This window comes from Lissotriton vulgaris, unplaced genomic scaffold, assembly GCF_964263255.1.
Source record: "Lissotriton vulgaris unplaced genomic scaffold, aLisVul1.2 SCAFFOLD_532, whole genome shotgun sequence".
In the NCBI taxonomy this organism is placed as follows: Eukaryota; Metazoa; Chordata; class Amphibia; order Caudata; family Salamandridae; genus Lissotriton; species Lissotriton vulgaris.
The window spans coordinates 543,112-561,963 of record NW_028245496.1 but is presented as its reverse complement, the minus strand read 5'-3'; the positions used below and the strand labels follow the sequence as shown (position 1 = coordinate 561,963).

General features: G+C 44.4%; 1 protein-coding gene across 1 annotated transcript in view; it reads left to right on the top strand.

The window, feature by feature from the left end:
• LOC147666400 (ubiquitin carboxyl-terminal hydrolase 46) overlaps window positions 1-18,852 on the top strand; it is a 186,355-nt gene that overhangs the window by 143,188 nt on the left and 24,315 nt on the right. Inside the window, exon 7 of the mRNA XM_086949090.1 lies at window positions 13,160-13,357. Coding sequence (XP_086805216.1) covers window positions 13,160-13,357 — 198 coding nt within the window. The remainder of the gene's footprint in view (window positions 1-13,159; window positions 13,358-18,852) is intronic.

Here is an 18,852-nt window from a genome sequence, read left to right as displayed (position 1 = left end):
GGTGCAGGGTGGGGGGTGTTGTAACGGGTTCTTGGTTGGGGGATGGTTCTTGGGGTCTTGGTTGTGTTTCGTTCTGTTTGTTCTGTTCTCTTTTTCATGGTATTTCACTGATTGCAAATATTCCGAAATTGGGGTTGTGGGGGGGGTCGGGGCAGATTGCCTTTGCTGTGATGGGGGGGGGGGGGGGTGAGATGCAGGTTCTTTCTTGGAACGTCAACGGTTTGGGTGACAGAATCAAACGTGGCATTGTTTTACAGTTTTTGAGACGCCATGCCCCTGATGTTGTGTTCCTTCAGGAGACCCACTTGATCGGTAATGCCTGTAAGGCTCTTGACCGTCAGGGCTACCGGTTGGTAGCTCACGCTGGTTTCACCTCTGGGTCCCGGGGAGTGGGTATCATGGTGAAATCCTCCCTAGCCCTTGCGATTGACGATGTTACATTGGACGATCGGGGGCGGTATGCTGCTGTCTCCGGGAGGTGGGAGGGTAAACCAATTGTGTTAGTGGTTGTATATATTCCCCCGGGGCTGCAAGCTACCACCTACGCCGACCTTGGCAAGACCCTTCTTGGTCTCCCAGATGGACTGTTGATCATGGGTGGGGACTTCAATTCTGTTATGTCTGGCGAATGTGATCGGCTGCCCTCTAGAGTTCTGCCGCCTTCCCAGATGTGGCTCAATGAGATGGCTGATACCTTTGGTCTGGTAGATGTCTGGCGTTCACTACACCCGTCCCTTATACAGTATACCTTCCACTCTGGTGCGCATGGCAGCCTATCTCGTATCGATGATTTTTTTATGCTGGCTTCCACTCTGTCCACTGTCCGGGAGGTTCGCCATCTTCCCCGGGGTATCTCGGACCATTCCCCCTTGATGATTAGGGTTTCTGTGGGTGGTTTGCTTGGTAACCGGATTCCCCCTGTCCCTCCCTGGCACCTCCGAAACCCCCGGCTCCGCTCAGATATGGTGAAGGCGATTGACTGTTATTTTGACGAAAATGTGGGCTCTGTCACCTCCCCTACTGTTCTGTGGGAAGCCTTTAAAACGGTTATCAGGGGCTCCGCATTATCTCTCATTGCTGCTGAGCGAAGGACCAAGAGGGAGGCTGTTCAGGCCCTAGAGACTGAGATCACTGCGCTTGAAAGTGAGCTGGGTGGGGACGACACGCCTGCGCTGTTGCACACGCTGGAACTGAAGCAGGCTGACTACAAGGCTTGTGTTACTGATGCTGCTAAGTTGATGCGAGCGAATCAATTGGACCGGCTTTATGATGTGGGTGACAAAGCTAGCAAACTCCTGGCATGGCTGGATAAGGCTGAACGAGCGAGTCGTGTTGTGCCTGTTATTGTTCGCGAATCTGGTGTGACTGTCTCCGACCCTGGCGAGATTGTTGATTGTTTTGTGGACCACTTCCGGAAGGTTTATACCCCGGTGAGTGATCGTGATGAGGCTGATTCCAGGCTGTTATTGCGTGATATAGCTCTCCCTACTGTCTCGGAAGAAGATGGCCTTGCTTTGGAGGCTCCCTTTACCGTAGATGAGATTGCCCTCGCCATCCGATCGTTACGCTCGGGTAAAGCAATGGGCCCGAACGGGCCCATTGCCCATTGAACTCTACAAACTCTGTCCGGACAAGATGGCCGCTCATCTGCGCAACATGTTTCTCGATGCGTTTGAGGCTGGTAGCCTCCCACTTGAGCAGCGCCAAGCTACCATAGTGGTCATTTATAAAGATGGCAAGCCTCGTGACCACTGCACCTCCTACCGTCCCATTTCTCTGCTAAACGCGGAACCCAAAATCCTGACCAAGGTTCTGGCCAATCGGTTGCTGAAGGTGATTTGCGACTTGATCCATCCGGATCAATCCGGTTTCATCCCGCACAGGAACACGGCCCTTAACCTGCGTAGGCTTCATGGTGTTCTCGCGAGGGCTGCAACTCTCACGGAGCCGGCAGTGGTGGCTTCCCTGGACGCCACTGTGGCCTTCGACACCATCGAATGGCCCTATCTCTGGGCGGCCCTCTCTAAGTTTGGCTTTGGCCCTAACTTTATCGCGTGGGTCAGGCTCCTCTACGAACAACCACTTGCTCAAGTTGTGGTAAATGGTAGATGCTCTGACCCCCTCCCATTAGGCCGTGGCAATCGTCAGGGCTGTCCGCTTTCCCCGCTCCTATTCGCGCTGGCGCTTGAACCCCTTGCGGCGTGGCTTCGATGGGAACCCTCGATTAAGGGGATTCGGTGGACGCCAGATCTCGAGGATCGCGTCTCATTGTATGCCGATGATATCCTCCTTTATCTCACTTCCCCTCAAAAGTCTCTTAATGTCCTCTTCGACGTTCTTACATCCTTCGGTAAGAACTCCGGGTTAGTTATCAATTGGACCAAGTCCTGTGTCTACGCTATAGCCGGGACTCTACCACCTCTGCCTCGCAGGTTCCCCATCTTGGTGTCGACGGACGGCTTCAAATATTTGGGGATTTATGTCTCCACGGTCTCTTCAGTCCGCTATGAGCGGAACCTGTATGCTCCGCTCCGCCGACTCAAGCAGGATGTGAGAAGGTGGCGTGAATTGCCCCTATCCCCATTGGGTCGAGCGGCGCTCTTCAAAATGATGTCGCTCCCCCGCTTTCTCTACGCCCTGCAGAATTTTTTCGACCCTGTCCCTGCTCGCTACTTTCGCGAGGTCGAGAGTCTGCAGCGACAACTAATTTGGGACGGTCGCGCCCGTATTGCATTGTCCAAGCTCACCCTCTCCTGGTACGATGGGGGTATTGCTTTGCCGGATATTAGACGCTATTACTGGGCCTCATATCTGAGCGCTATCAATCATGCGACGTACTCTTCGGACCCTGCTCCCGCCTTTGCTTTGGATAAAATGTTATTGCCCGGTGGCAACTTTAATAGGGCTTTGTATTCAAAATCACCCATCCGTCTCCTTACAGGTCCTACTAAGTGTGCGGTGCGGGCCTGGAAGGATGCTACTGTGGCCACGGGCTGGGGCGGTAAGCTGACGCGTATGACGCCACTGTATGACTCGGATCGGCTGGGCAACCTGTGGAAGACGAAAGGGTTTGATAAGTGGGACATGATTGGGATTAGTAAGGTGGAGGATCTGTGGGCACGGGGCGCGGTGAAATCCTTCGCTCTTTTGAAACTGGAATACCGGCTCGATGACAGGGAGCACTTTCGGTATATGCAGATCCGACATGCCTTGTCCTCCGTCTTTCCCCCTGGTACTGATATTCCGCAGTCCTCCCCCTTGGAGGACCGTGTCTTGGACGGACATCTCCCCGATAGCACGATCTCCTTGATATATAAAAAGCTCATTAACAATAGGGCTGACCAACTGGAGAAACTTCGTGCTTCTTGGACGGCTGACGGGCTCGAACTCGACGATGAGGACTGGCAGTCCGCTGTGTCCTCCCCTAAGGAGGTGGCTATTCCGGCTCGGCTTCGTTTTGTCCAGCTGAAGATCCTCCACCGTGTGTATGTGACTGGAACGCGTCTGGTACGAATGGGTTTAGTTTCGGATGGACGGTGCAGGCGTGGGTGCGGTATGGATGGTACCTTCCTTCATGTTTTGTGGGAATGCCCGATGGTTTCGGCCTTTTGGTCTAGAGTACATGATGTTATGGGTCGTGTTACCGGAATCCCCCTCCTTCCCGAAGCACGACGTTGCCTGCTTAATGTGTGGGAGCCTTCGGATTGCAATGCTGCTCAGACGCTCTGGGTCACCTTGGGCAATATGGTCGCGAAGAGAGATATAGCTCAGCTCTGGGGCTCCCCTAGACCACCATCGCTCAGTGCCTGGAAGGAGAACATGGACTGGTGCATGTTTTGAGAAAAAACGGTATACGAGGCACGTGGGCGTCCCAGGAAGTGGTCCAGGGTCTGGGCTCAGTGGAATTCGTACCGCGGAGATATTTGCTCCCCTCCACTTGACTATGAGGCTCCTCTCCCCTCGATTGACGTTCCATTTCCTGTTTTCCGGTTTACCTTTGTTTTTTTTTGTTTTTTTTTTTTTTCTCCTTCATGCTCGCCCCCCCTCACCAGCTGCGTTCCTCTAATTGTCTGTTACATCCCCCCTTTCCCCCCCCCCTTCTACGACCCTTGCCAGTATGATACCATGTGTTTGTGTGTTGTTGTTCTTCTCGACAAAATCATAAAATTAAACCTTTCTTATCCTATTAGGTATGGTGCTATGTTCCACATGACAATGTATGCTCAAGAGACTGCTTTAACGGTGTACTCTCTTCTAATCTCTTCTTATATCCCTCCGTATGTGTCATAGCGGCCGGCCCCGCGGGGTTGTAGGCAGACGCTGTGTACTGTGCTTTTATAAATAAAGGTTTTTTTAAAAAAAAGATGCTTTGCAGAAAGCTGTAGCGTTACAAAGGGTGTGGAAGTGGATACGAGAAGCTGGTCAAATAAGAGTGAAATGGAAGAAGATACACGTGTCTTTTGGGAATTGAGATACGAGCTGTCTGAGGAGGATGGTAAGGTGGTATGAAATAGAAAAGAGACGGGAGGAGACGGTTGCTGTGGATACGTGGAGCTATGAGTAAGGGTCGTATCAAAGTGCCCTAGATAACTGCATATCTTATGACAATTCGACAATGAATTATTGCTGCTGAACTATCACACGCACTGACAATTCTACTGGAGGACAATTCTCTTGCTTCAAAAACCGAATAAGAAAGAAAGGAGTAAGCTTATACGATAGAACTTTGAATGCTGATCCAAGAGAATCCCTGTGAATGTGATTGTTGAGCCGTTGGCATTCCCGGCCTCTGTTCGAGCAATATTGAAGCCTTGAAAAAGTCACAGTGGTGACAAAACGCGCGTTGGCTGTTTTCGATGTTCTTCACAACAAGGACTGGATCACCATGCTTCTCATAGAAAAATTACCTGTATGAATGTACCAACAAATGATTATGTGCCAGTCATTGCATTTCTGTGTTACTATAAAATAAATCATTTAATGAATGATTAACTGAACTCTTTGGTGTTTCCTGAAATAGGAGGAATCTCTTTTCATCTTTGTGTTTCTTTGCTTGATGGACAGTTTACTATATTAAATTGAGTGTGAAACATTGGGAGTGCCGGGGTTTTCTTTTTGAATGTGAAAAGGAAGAACACTTGTCCCAAGTGCACTCAGAGACACAGTATTGGACATTTGTCAGGAGGGGCATTTGGGGATCAAGAAAAAGAAAAGCAGAGTGAAAGAATTATATTGGTGGTCAGGAATGATGTGGAGGTAGAAAGGAAAGTAAGAGAATGCGAGTTGTGCAGTGACTCAGAGTTAACTTTTTATAATCTTTAATCCGCCATGGATTCCCACTAAGTCTCCGCATATGCCATGATAAAGGATCAGTTTCGATATAGTGGGTCCCATTTATGAAGGCATGGTTCACCGGCACATAATTGTTTGTTTGGATAATTTTGCCAAATGCCCCGAAATAGAAGTTGTATCAAAAGTTGATTCTAATGCTGTGGTGAGTTTTCTGGACCATAGAAGGTTTACCTAAATGCATTATTACAGACAATGGGCCCCAATTCAATAGAGAAATCTTTAAAGAGTATTTGTGTAGAAGTGGCATAGTACATAAAACCAACTCAGTGTATCACCCTGCCGGAAATGCTGCTGTTGAGCGCTTCAGCAGGGTGATAAAGAATGGCATACAACTTACAAAAAATGCTCAACTGTCCTGGGACGAAGAATTATGGAGGACTGAGTGGGCGAACAGAGTGAAACTTTGTGTGTCGACAGGAAGAGGCAGTTGAGAGTAGGACCGAGTAAAAATTTCGGGGCGGGGGGCTAATTCTTTCAGCAATCGGCAGAGTGCAGATGCAGGGGCTCTAAGAAGGGGTGAAAAAACAACAACAAAGCCTCGTTTATTTATTTATTTATTTATGGAATTTGTTGAGCGCGAACAATTGCCCAAGGGCGTCTCGGCGCTATGAATGAGGCAGAAAGAAAGAAAAGGGATTGATTTATTGATCGAAGAGCCATGTTTAAATTTTTCTTCTGAAAATGATAAGAGTAGGAGCTGACCTGGTCTCTGGATCAAGAGAATTCCAAAGTTTAGCGGTTGCAATGTGGAAGCTGCGATCTCCCCATGCAACTGTTCTGGTGCGAGGGACTGTCATGGTGAAGTTATTCATGGAGCGAAGTGAACGATTGGGGACATGAAACGTGAATGGATCAATGAGAAAGCGAGGGCCTTGTTTCGGCGCGGCTTTATAGGCTATACAGAGTGCTTTGAATGTTATCCTTTTGTTGACTGTGAGCCAGTGATAGTCTTTTATAGTGTTGGCAATGGACTTGAATTTGGGGGTGCCGGAAAGTAGTCTGGCCGCGGCGTTTTGTACAGATTGTAACCTCTTAATGACCTTCTTTTGGGCATTCATTAAAAGTCCGTTACAATAGTCCACTGAGGACATAACAAATGAGGTGACCAGGGTTTTACCAGAGTTGGGGGGAAGAAAAGGAAGAATCTTTTTTATAGTTTTCAGTTTAAAGAAAGAAGATGACACCGTAGTATTGACATGAGCTGAATAGGAGAGTGTATTATCTAATGTTATACCAAGGTTTTTAACCTTGGTGACAGGGGGATGGGGAGGACCCAAATCAGTAGGCCACCATACATCTGACCATGAAGGAGTGAGTTTGCCAAAAATCATTACCTCGGTCTTGTGGGAGTTTAGTTTAAGACAGTTAGCTGATATCCAATGACTGATGGCTAGCATGCCCTGTTGGAAACTGGCAGCTATTTTGTCTCCGTTCTCTTTGATGGTGAGAACCAGCTGGGTGTCGTCCGCATAGGATGTTAGGCTCATCCCCGAGTCCTTGATTACCCTTGCCAGATCAGTGACGTAGATATTAAATAGGGTTGGACTAAGAGACGAGCCTTGAGGAACACCACAGGGTAAGGTCAGTTGTTCTGATGAAAATGTGTCTAGCTGAACTGTCTGAGTACGGCCTGTTAGGAAGGGTCTTATGAGATCTTTAGCTTTGGCTTGGATGCCAATGGCATTGACACGGTCGATCAAGATGTTGTGATCGACCGTGTCAAACGCCGCGGTAAGATCCAGCAAAATGAGGACCGCCGCTCCTCCCTGATCAAGTGCTTTCCTAATCTCATCGGTAGATTTGATGAGTGACGTCTCAGTACTATGAAATTTACGGAAGCCAAATTGACTATCGTCCAATAAAGAGTATTGTTCTATATATTGTGACAGTTGGGAATTCATCAATTTTTCGACTGCTTTTGCTGGAAATGGCAGACTGGCTATTGGATGATAGTTATTGGTGTCCTCTGGGTCAAGATGGGATTTTTTGAGAAGGGGTTTGAGAATCGTATCCTTTCAGATTGCGGGGTAGACTCCAGTGCTAAACATGATATTGAACATGTTAGTAATTTGGAGTGCAATGAGATCTGAGGTGGGAAGGAGAATGGAGACTGGACATGAGTCCTTGGCTGATCCTGATTTGATGCTTTTCATGGTTTCGACGACTTGAATAGGGTTGACTTTGTGAAATTGTGAAAAGGTGGGATGATTGATGGGGGCGGGGTTAGGACAGGGGTCTGACTGAGTATCTTGTGAGAATTTGGCATAGATGTTATTTACCTTATCATAAAAAAATGAGGCAAATTTATTACAGAATGCCTGGGTAGGTTTGGGAGTAGTTTGTGGAGGTAGATGTGATAATTTAGTTACTACTTTGTAGAGTTCTTTGTTTGAATTCATGGCCTGCTCAATTTGCAACGAGTAATAGGAAGTTTTGGCACGAAGAATGAGGGACTTGTATATAGACATTTCTCTCTTGTAATGTTCCTTATCTTGATTGGAGTAGGTTTTCCTCCAATGTCTTTCTTTGTTACGACATAGTTGTCTCTGCATTCTTAATTCTTCTGAGTACCAGGGTGCCGACGGGGTATTCCGATTTTTTGAACTAGTTATGGTAGGTGCCAGTTTGTTTAGAGTCTGAGTAAGCCAACTCGTATATTCTGTGGCTGCTTCATGAGGAACTGGAGGCAGGTTAGTTAAGGAAGCAGAAAGTAAATCATGGAGTTGTTTATAATCAATATTTTTCCAAGATCTAAACGTTTTAATAGGTCGAAAATTATGTTCCTTATGGGACGAAGGGAAGGATGGAATAGTGAATACGACTGCATGGTGATCAGTCCATCCCAATGGAATGATTTCCGTGATGTTTAAGTTCTTTTCATTAGTAAATAGCCCATCAAGGGTATGTCCTGCTTCGTTCGTTAACAAGTAAATGGTCTTTTAAAGACCTGTGAAGTACTCTGGTGCAGCTGTGTGTGTGCCCAGGAAGCTGTCTCAGCCCGGGCTGACACACACGAGGAAGAGGGGGGTGGGGAGGGGGGGCGCGGGGGTTTAGGGGCTGAAGCCCTTGGAGCCTAATGGGCTTTGCGCGTCTAGTGGACAGCACCCCGTTTCTTTGTAGCCAGGTTCTTTGTTACATATGTTCCTATATATAAAACCATGCATATTTAACCTGTACCAACGTTCCTATTAGGTGATGTGTGCATAGTTGCAAATGGTAACGTGATGGTAATACTCAATCTTTTGGCCCCTTTTTGGCACTCAAGATATCTTGCTGAGTAGTATGTGTTTTTATTTAGTGTTGTCAAGCAGTGGGTTGTATGTTCTTTGTTATTATCAGGAGGTTGCCTTGTACCCATTAATTCCATACAATGTAGTGCCCATCAAAAGTTGTTTCTTTAGCCAATTCATTGTAATGGTAATCTAAATCCCTTGCCTGGTCTGAACCAGTCCTGGGTTTCACTTACATAAAATAAGAACAGAGCACCAGGAGTAATTTTGCAGATTGATAAACAGTAATCTCTTAGCTATCCTTATTGGATGTAACACAATAGATGCAATCTTGTTCCACCCGAAATGGAGATTGTTACCTATATTTACATCTTTCCTTCCCATTACTACTAGGGTACTGATGATTGTCCATGCAATGCTTCATGCTACAACTCTCGTAGAGACATTTTTTTTAATAGTCTGGCGTATTTTCTCACCAGGGTCTAGAGGATCCAAATTGTTATTAATTTTCCTGCTCGCTCATCCCCTGATTGAGATCTTTTTATACTGACTCCTGATTCCTCAGGACGTTCGGGTCTTTGTTCTCTAGCACCAACCATCACATCACCTAGCTCCTCATTTTCTGAATGTCAAATGTTCTCTCCCTCCCCCTTAATGCCCCACCCCCTACCCCGAGACTGCTTTTGTGTTTACGGTTATCTTTCATTTACAAGAGATTTACTTTTTACATGCACACAGTATATTTTGTGAAACAGTCTCCCTGGCGTAGACTGATCAAGGGCATTATCAATTTTCAAAGGATGTTACAATAAGGGGTGCAATTGTGTTTTACCCCGAAAAAAATCACTGCATGTTTTGCTTGTCGCATTTAAGCATAGCATATAACCTTATTGTACGAAGGTCCTGTGGAACTTAATCATATCACTTTCAAAAACCTCGATAAATATGCACTGGTTGAGCTTATTGTACCCATGTCTCTTAAGGAAGGTGTCAGTGGATGAATAAAAAATGACTGTCACTTCTAATAATAATAATAAACACATTTTTAAAGTGCAGGTTACACTAGGCCAGTGTGTCCCCACGCTGCGATGCGAACTGCCCTCGGCAACTAAAACCTATCCTACCGAGAGGGACTAAACAGAGGGGAAAAGATAAGTTTTCAGATTCTTTTTTAAAGTTGACTTCCGAACCCTCCAACCTGAGGTTCAGGGGGAGTTTGTTCCATTGCTGTGCAGCCACAAAGCGAAAGGAACGGTAACCCATCCTTGCTTTCTTAATGGCAGGAACACACACCTGACCCGTCCTGCTTGATCTGAGTTGACGGGTTGGAGAGTAGAAGTGAGTAGATCAAACAAATAGGAGGGGCCCGTCTTTTGAATGATACGGTGGCAGACACACAGTGCCTTGAAGAAGACTCTCTCCCTAATCGGCAACCAGTGGAGCGAGACCAGCGCCCTCTTAGAAAAGGCACTCCTCTGGAGCATAAGAACCAACCAAGCTGCTGTGTTCTGAATACCTTGGAGTCTTGGAAACGCATTTAGCAGTAACACCCAGGTAAAGACAATTACCATAATGAAGGTGCAAGATCCCCAGGGCATGCACCATGGTCTTCCTGGCTGCAGTGGACAACACATCCAAGGTTTTCCGAAGACCTTGCAGGACTCCAAAACAGACACCTGCTACCCGCCTGGTATGGTACTCAAAGGAAAGCTTAGTGTCAAGCCATACCCCCAGGTTCTCCGCCTGAGCGCAGGGCGTGGGGGTGGGCCCCAGACTCTGGGGCCACCATGCCAATGACCACACTGACGGAGCTTTCCCTATCACAAGCACCTTGATCTTATCACCATTCAGTTTCAGGCAGTTATTAGCCATCCACCCTGCTAGTTCTTGCATGCATGCCGCAAAGTTGGAAGCTGCTGTGTCTTGTGCCTGGTTAAGGGAAACAACCAATTGAGTGTCATCGGCATAGTACCAACCATAATTCCGTATTTTTCTGCAATCTCAGCTAGTGGAGTGACATAGAGATTGAACAGGGTCGGGCTCAGGATAGATCCCTTAGGCACCCCCTGTTCAAGTTTGAATTTGGAATAATGGGAGCCCTGCCTCACCTGAAAGCTGTGCTTTGACAGGAAAGAATCCATCCAGCTCAAAGCACTGCCAGACACATCTCCTTTCCTCAGACATTGCAACAGAGTATGGTGGGCAACAGTGTCAAAGGCGGCACTTAAATTTAAGCAGAATTAAGGCCGCCGTCTGTCCCGCATCCACATATTTCCTAATGGTTTCAGTAGAGAGTAACAGGGCCGATTCCGTCGAATGACGGGCCAGAAAACCGGGCTGAGTGGAGTGAAGGAGATTATATTTCCCGATATGCACTGTAAGTTTCGTATTTACAACCTTCTCCGCAACTTTGGCAAAGTAAGGAAAATGGACGCAAATTATCAAGTTGGTCTAGGCTAATGTGCGGTTTCTTAGGCAGTGGAAGGACCACTGCTTCCTTCCATCTCACTGGCACCGTTCCTGACATAAAAGATAACTCCAAGAGGTGTCTGATTCACGGCTCAAGAGTTTCAATACTCCCTCTAAGCCCCTTGGGGGAGGCAGGGTCTCTAGGAGACCTGACTTAACACTTATGCTGATTTTTGTTAAGATCTCTGGGAGGTGGGGACAGTGAATTTATCAATACATTCTATCTCTAGAACGTGCCCCGCGGTCCCGTGGCCTACTCGAGCAGAGTCCGGGAAGGTGGAGTAAATCTTCTCCACCTTATCCGCAAAGAAATCCGCCACACGGTTGCATGACTCCTCTCACACGTTTCTCAAATTGATTGCTTTATGAGTTTTAGTCTTCCCTTCTCCTTCTTAGCCTTCTGAAATGACCATTGTTGTATGTATAAATGTATAATAATAATAATAGTATAAATAATAATTTTACCAATTGTCTGTGCATGAGATATGTCCAAACAAGCAGCAAACCTACAAAATGTTAAATATAAACGAGCAGTCCACTGACCATGTTGAAAGCAGTAGTGGAGTTTATACCATGTTTCATACCTCTTAGATGAGTGGGGAATTCTAGTTAGAGTTGGTCACAGTATCTACCACACACACTCTCAGCTGCAAAAGTCAAAATTAAGCGCAACAAAATTAAAGTGAAATCGAAGCAAGTGATCTACATTTTTGCTATTATCAATATTTTTGACATTAAAACAGTTCACATATTTTCATTTAAAACTTTCGGAATTGTCTATGTGACTGTGCGGTGGTGAAAGCCTCCACCTTAAAATCCCTAATTTATTCGGAACTTAAAAGAACTTCATATATGGATATGGATCTTAATGTTACATCATCATATAAAGTCTTTGAAATGCACAATTGACCTGACTTGGAGTTGTTAGCGAAGTTAATCGTGGCTTGTAAAAGTATCTTGAGAAGTGCTGTATTCAGCAGACAGAGGGAGAGTGACCTGGTAACGCGAAAAAAACACAAACACATGGAGCTAGTTATAGAAACAATTGCCTTTCTAGATCCAGATAACATCAGGTCCAATCTGGCAGGACAGCTTAAACTGAAATATTTTAAGGTTTGGGTTGTTTTATATTCCTATTTATGAATCTGAGGGAACTTGGAATCGAGTTTACAAAAGAAAAACTGCATGCCGACTCTGTGGATACAAAATGGAAACGCTTACGCATACACTGTGCAATTGCCCAAATCTTTTGTATTGATGGAAACTATGCTTACATCTGATTTTAAAAGATGCAAAAATAAGATGTACTCCTACGGCTGTTACGTATTGTTTTATACTAAAAATATTTCGTTTTATTATACAATTATTGACATTTTTTAGTCATGCCTATAAACTGTTAGGATCTTGTGTTTAGTAAATCTTAACTATATGCTTATCTTATATTTATGACTCATGTAACATATTTTGGTATTTTGCTTTCTTATATTTATGATGATCGTGAAAAAACGGCTTATTGTAATCTGTGATTAATACAATTAATTTGATTTATACAATACATAAAACTTAGTACCTTGTCTAAAAACCTTTATTTGTGAGGAGTTGTGTTTGACAGAAGTCATTGGTCCTACTTACTCATGAATGTTCACGAATAAAACATGCTTTTTCACTGAAAATGAGTTTGACTGTAAGTAAGCATGTCCTAATTCTGAAACTTCCCAGTTAATTCCGGAACAAGGCACAACTACTCCCTGAGTGTTTTTTTGTGTGAATCAATCCTCGAAATTCAAACCAAATCCACGCTTAGGACTTCAGTAATAACGTAGTCTAGGAAAAAAACGTTAAAACTGAAGATGAGAAGGTGAGGGATAAATAACTCGTTACACTGCTTTCCTTCAAGTTGAACATAAATTGCTGATTGGGATTTAAGAGTGATGTCAATTAGAGTTGGTAAGGGTACATTTCTCAGAATTACTACATGTCTTGTAATGACATGGTCCAGAAACTTGAGGGAAGATAAATATTATACTTGAAGATGAGGTTTATAATGTACAGAATGCCTTTTAATGCACTGAAGACAATAATAACATTGAGGTTTAATGATTCCACAGAATGCGTGTAAAAAAGTTACCAATGATACTTGCACTACACCTGAAGAGGTTTAAGTATATGGAGCAGCTGCACCGGTACACCAAGCTCTCTTACCGTGTGGTATTTCCATTGGAACTGCGGCTTTTCAACACATCCAGCGACGCTGTTAATTTGGATCGCATGTATGACCTGGTGGCTGTTGTTGTTCACTGCGGCAGGTATACCCCAATAAACCTTACATTGTTTGGCATGTTTATTTTAATAGTAGCAGTAAGTAAGCTGTGACCATGATCCTAAATATGTTCAGAAGTGGTTTCTGCCTACAAAGTGCTGTTTGTCACATCTTTGTGTTCCAAATAGAAATAAATTACTTCAGGTTTTTTTCTACGATAAAACATTTAATTATCCATGTGTGCCATGCACCTTGATGTAGAAGAATGTGGACATGTGTGAACTTATTTACGTTTGTGTGATTCTTTTCTGAGGAAGCCTTTTTTAATTTAATTTTATTGTTTTTACTAATGTTGATGAAATAAAAACCGCTTACTTTAGTGACTTTCGTTTTCCTTAAATATGAATACTCGTGCACATCAAAGTGATTCATGAAGGGATTGATTATTGATATTCTTGCGCTTTATTTGAATGCTGTTTGTACAGTTTAAGTAATGTTTGGGTGTGGGTCACGCACTCCTCAGTGAAGTTAAGGTAGACAGGTTGTGGTGTGCTTCAAAGATATCACCCCCTGACAAAGAAGGTGTGGGAATCAAACTAGTGGTTGGTGACACCTAGGGTAGATGTCAGCTCTCTGAGCACAACCTAAATGAAACAAACGAAGTTTCTATATCAAATCATCCAAATGTCGCCAAAAAATTAAACCAAAATTGTTGTCATGTTTCTCATGTTTAATTCACATGAATCTCATCAATATCCACGAAGTTCCAATTCGTTTATGCATCCAAATTCATTGTATGAGTAATCATATCCCAATGCATTTCGGACACATGGTCCTTCGTCAGGGAAATCCTAGAGAAATGATAATAATGCAATCTAAGTATATTTCCTTTCTTTTACAACTAACTGATTGTTTGTTCATTTTGGTTCTTTCGTCTCTCCGTGGCACCATTCCAATATGGCCGCTAAATCCACAGTCCTCTTTTCACATACACTGTCCTTATTTCATTCACTTCCGCTTACACGGGACGCCTGTCTCACACATCATGGCGAAGGGCGCACTGGCAGGACGCGTGATCTTGCTTTGATTTCTCCGTAAGTGCTAACACTATTGAATGCGTTCTCACTTGGCTAACAACTCGCGGACTTTTGTACTAGGGTGATGTCTTCCCCGTTCACGGTGATTATTTAATCATTTTCCTTTCTCCGGTGACACTCAACCCGCTTTGGTCTTGTATAGCTTTCTATATTTGCCGTAATCTTGGCTCGTTTTCATGTGTTTTTCACGTTTGGGGACATCGGGATCAACTCGTTTTTGGGCACTTTTCTGTTTCACGTTAGACTCACTATTCACTACCATTCACAAAACGCATGCATGATTGCTAGAGCAAAGCTGTATTTTTTACTTGTTACCCGGTGGATTATACTTAGATTGCATTATTATCATTTCTCTAGGATTCCCCTGACGAAGGACCATGTGTCCGAAATGCATTGGGATATGATTACTCATACAATGAATTTGGATGCATAAACGAATTGGAACTTCGTGGATATTGATGAGATTCATGTGAATTAAACATGAGAAACATGACAACAATTTTGGTTTAATTTTTTGGCGACATTTGGATGATTTGATATAGAAACTTCGTTTGTTTCATTTAGGTTGTGCTCAGAGAGCTGACATCTACCCTAGGTGTCACCAACCACTAGTTTGTACAGTTTAGGCATTCAGTACAGTACTATACAGGGAGACGTATACAGAATATTTTCCAGAAGTAAACAGGTAGCCACACCTGCTTTTAGTGTTCTTTTCTGTATTTTCCACAATGTACTCGGTGTTAACATCATTAGGTGTTCATTGGTCCTTATGTCTCATAGCTTTGTATTTTAAATTTGTATCATAACTATTCAAGCTATACCATCTTATTGAAGATCAGGGTGTGGAATTTCTTTGGTCTTACCTTTCAAATGCGTCCCTATTATAAGAAGAGTCTCCATGAAGTTGCAGGTAGATTTGAGAATTCTTCTTTATTTAAAACACAGGTTTCTTAAGCCACAAAGCGGAGCAGTGTGTTCCCTGAATCACGATCACCAACAGCTGATCGAATCCACGGGAACACACGCTCCAAGAACATCATAGTCAAGTCAAGTCAAGTCAGAGAATTTATATAGCGCACTACATACCCAGAGGGTCTCAAGGCGCTTAGGGAGGGGAGGAGGATTACTTGTCGAATATCCACGTTTTAAGTTGCTTTCTAAAAGCTAGGTGGTTCTGGGTAAGGCGAAGGTAGGTGGGGAGTGAGTTCCATGTTTTAGCTGCCAGGTATGAGAAGGATCTGCCTCCCATGGTGGTCTTGTTGATGCGGGGTACAGTGGCGAGGGCTTGGCTGGAAGAACGTAGTTGGCGGGAGGGGGTGTAGAAGGACAGTCGTGAGTTGAGGCATTCTGGTCCGATGTCGTAGAGTGATTTGTGTGCGTGGGTTAGCAGTCGGAAAGTGATCCTCTTATTGACGGGTAGCCAGTGGAGGTCTTTCAGGTGGCCAGAGATGTGTTCGTTACGCGGGATGTCTAATATGATCCTGGCTGAGGCGTTTTGGATTCGTTGGAGTTTCTTCTGGAGTTTAGCGGTAGTACCTGCGTAGAGGGTGTTTCCGTAGTCCAGTCGGCTCGTGACCAGAGCATGGGTGACTGTTTTTCTGGTTTCGGTGGGGATCCAGCGAAATGTTTTTTTGAGCATGCGAAGAATTTTGAAGCAGGATGAGGATACGGCGTTGACTTGTCTGTTCATTGAGAGTGAAGAGTCCAGGATAACGCCTAGGTTCCGTGCGTGGTCTGTCGGGATGGGTGCTTTTCCAAGGGCTTCCGGCCACCAAGAGTCGTCCCATGCAGAGGGGGATGTACCTAAGATGAGGACTTCTGTTTTATCTGAGTTCAGTTTCAGACGGCTTTGTTTCATCCATTCGGCAACTTCTTTCATTCCTTCGTGTAGGTTTGTTTTGGCGGTGCTGGGGTCATTGGTGAGAGAAAGGATCAGTTGAGTGTCATCCGCGTAGGAGATGATGTTGAGGTTGTGTTGGCGAGCGATGGCCGCAAGGGGGCTCATGTATACGTTGAAGAGGGTGGGACTGAGTGAGGATCCTTGTGGTACGCCACAGATGACTTCAGTGGCCTCGGATTTGAATGGTGGAAGGCGGACTCTGGGTTCTTCCGGTGAGGAACGAGGTGATCCATTCAAGTGCTTTTCCTTGTATTCCGATGTTTCTGAGGCGTTGTAAAAGGGTGCTGTGGCAGACTGTGTCGAAGGCTGCAGAGAGGTCGAGGAGGATGAGGGCGACTGTGTCTCCATTGTCCAGTAGAGTTCGAATGTCGTCTGTTGCTGCGATGAGGGCGGTTTCAGTGCTGTGTTTTGCTCGGAAGCCAGATTGTGAGGAGTCGAGGGATTTGTTGGCTTCGAGGAAAGCGGCGAGTTGGTTGTTGACAGCTTTCTCAATGACTTTGGCTGGGAAAGGAAGGAGCGATATGGGGCATTCCAAACAAAGCAATCTAAAAAAGAAGACATGTTAAACATTCCTAAAGACACCAGACCAATACAACACCTCCCCCTATATATAAAACAAAAAACAAACAAAAAAAACAAATTAAAAAAAAAACAATATAAAAGCTGAAAGTAACAAAGTTCAATAAATCACAAAATCCCCAAACCTAGCAGGTATTCTAATAGTGCGCCCACTTCTAGCAGACCAGTCCCCCACGACATTCCTTACCACTGGAACAGCGGCATTAGAAGAAGGAACAACAAAAGCACTGCCATTAATACTGGAAGCAGGAGCAGCAACAACAGTACTTACACCATGATCCTGCAACCAAAAAGTCCATTCCAATTCGTTAAAACAACTACTCTTCTTTTTTTTTAAATTAACTCAGCCTGGTCTTTCCGCAACTTGACTAACTGTCTCTTATTCCACCAACCCCTACCGTTGAGGAAAACAGCCCCTTTACTAACCTTACAAACTTGAATCGGGTCATAAAAATGAGACTCACCTTTCTTAACGTTAAAGGGTTTTTTGCATAACACCCAATCACCAACAGAAATATCAACATCATCCACCGACCCTTTACGTCAAAATGTTTTTTCATCAGAGCCTGACTACGCCTCACCTTCTCCACCACACCAGAAGCCTGCACTTTCACCTCATTCTTACCGACCAACCAAGAAGGAAGAAGTAAGGAATTAACTTTTCTTCCCCTAAGTAACTCAAAGGGAGTTACCCCAGTGGTGCAATGTGGAGACACGTTGTAACTCCAAACTTTCTCTTCCAAAAATGAACTGACATCCAAACCAGACGCCACAGCAGTCTGAACCCCTTCTTTAAGAATCTTATTACCACGCTCCACCAAACCATTAGATGCGGGGGAGTACTTAGCAACTTTCAGATGTTTAACATCCAGAGACCCCAAAAACGAACACATTCGTTCTGACACAAAATGAGTCCCGTTATCAGTGACTAAACACCTAGGAGCCCCTTCAACCAAAAACTATTTTTTTTAAAACAAGATTGTATTCTCAGTATTAGGCGCGTCCACAAACTTATAATACATCCATTTGGAATGATAGTCAACAGCCAGAATCAAATACCTACACGCCTCCGGAAGAATTAAATATGGACCGGAAAAATCCAGACCCACCTTAACCCAAGCTTGCTCAGGAAACTCAGTAGGATGAAGAGACAACTTCGGAATCTTCCAGTGCTTATCAGAAAGCAAGCATTTTTCACAACCATCAATAAGTCCTCTAACTTGAGCTTCCAACCCCGGCCACTAATAATGCTGTCTAATTTTCATACAAGTTTTGGTAACACCAAGATGGCCTTCATGACCCATCTTAATAACTACATCCCTCAATTTAGACGGGGGCACAAATTTATCTCCTCTGAGAACAAAATTATCCTTTACAGAAAGTTCATCTGCAACCAAAGCAAAATTCTTTAAGTCCAGAGAAAGATTTCTCACATCAGGCCAACCATCTTTACAGCAGTTCAAAACTTTAGTTAGAACTAAATCATCCAGAGAAGCTTTACTCCAATCTTCTTCAGAAATAAGGGCACCACAACCTTCCACTGCATCCAACATCGCCACACATTCAACATCATCCTCCTCAAAATTCTCCCCATCATCCTTATCCATCAGCATTCTGGATAGACAATCTGCACGAAAATTCTTACTACCCTGAATATGCTTTATGTCAAAATTAAACTCCTGCAGCTTTGAAACCAATCTTGTCAACCTAGCAAACATAGAATTGGAATTTGAGACTTTGTTAAAAATGAAAGACAGAGGCTTATGATCAGTCAAAATCTGAAATGTCCTTCCCCAGATATACATTTTAAATTTCTGCACTGCCCACACACAGGCAAGCGTCTCCCATTCTATCGTGCTGTAATTTCTTTCAAAAGGCTTAAGAGCTCTTGATGCGAAAGCCACAGTTTGCTCATGACCTTTTACATTTTGACTAAGAACTGCACCTAGCCCATTTAAACTAGCA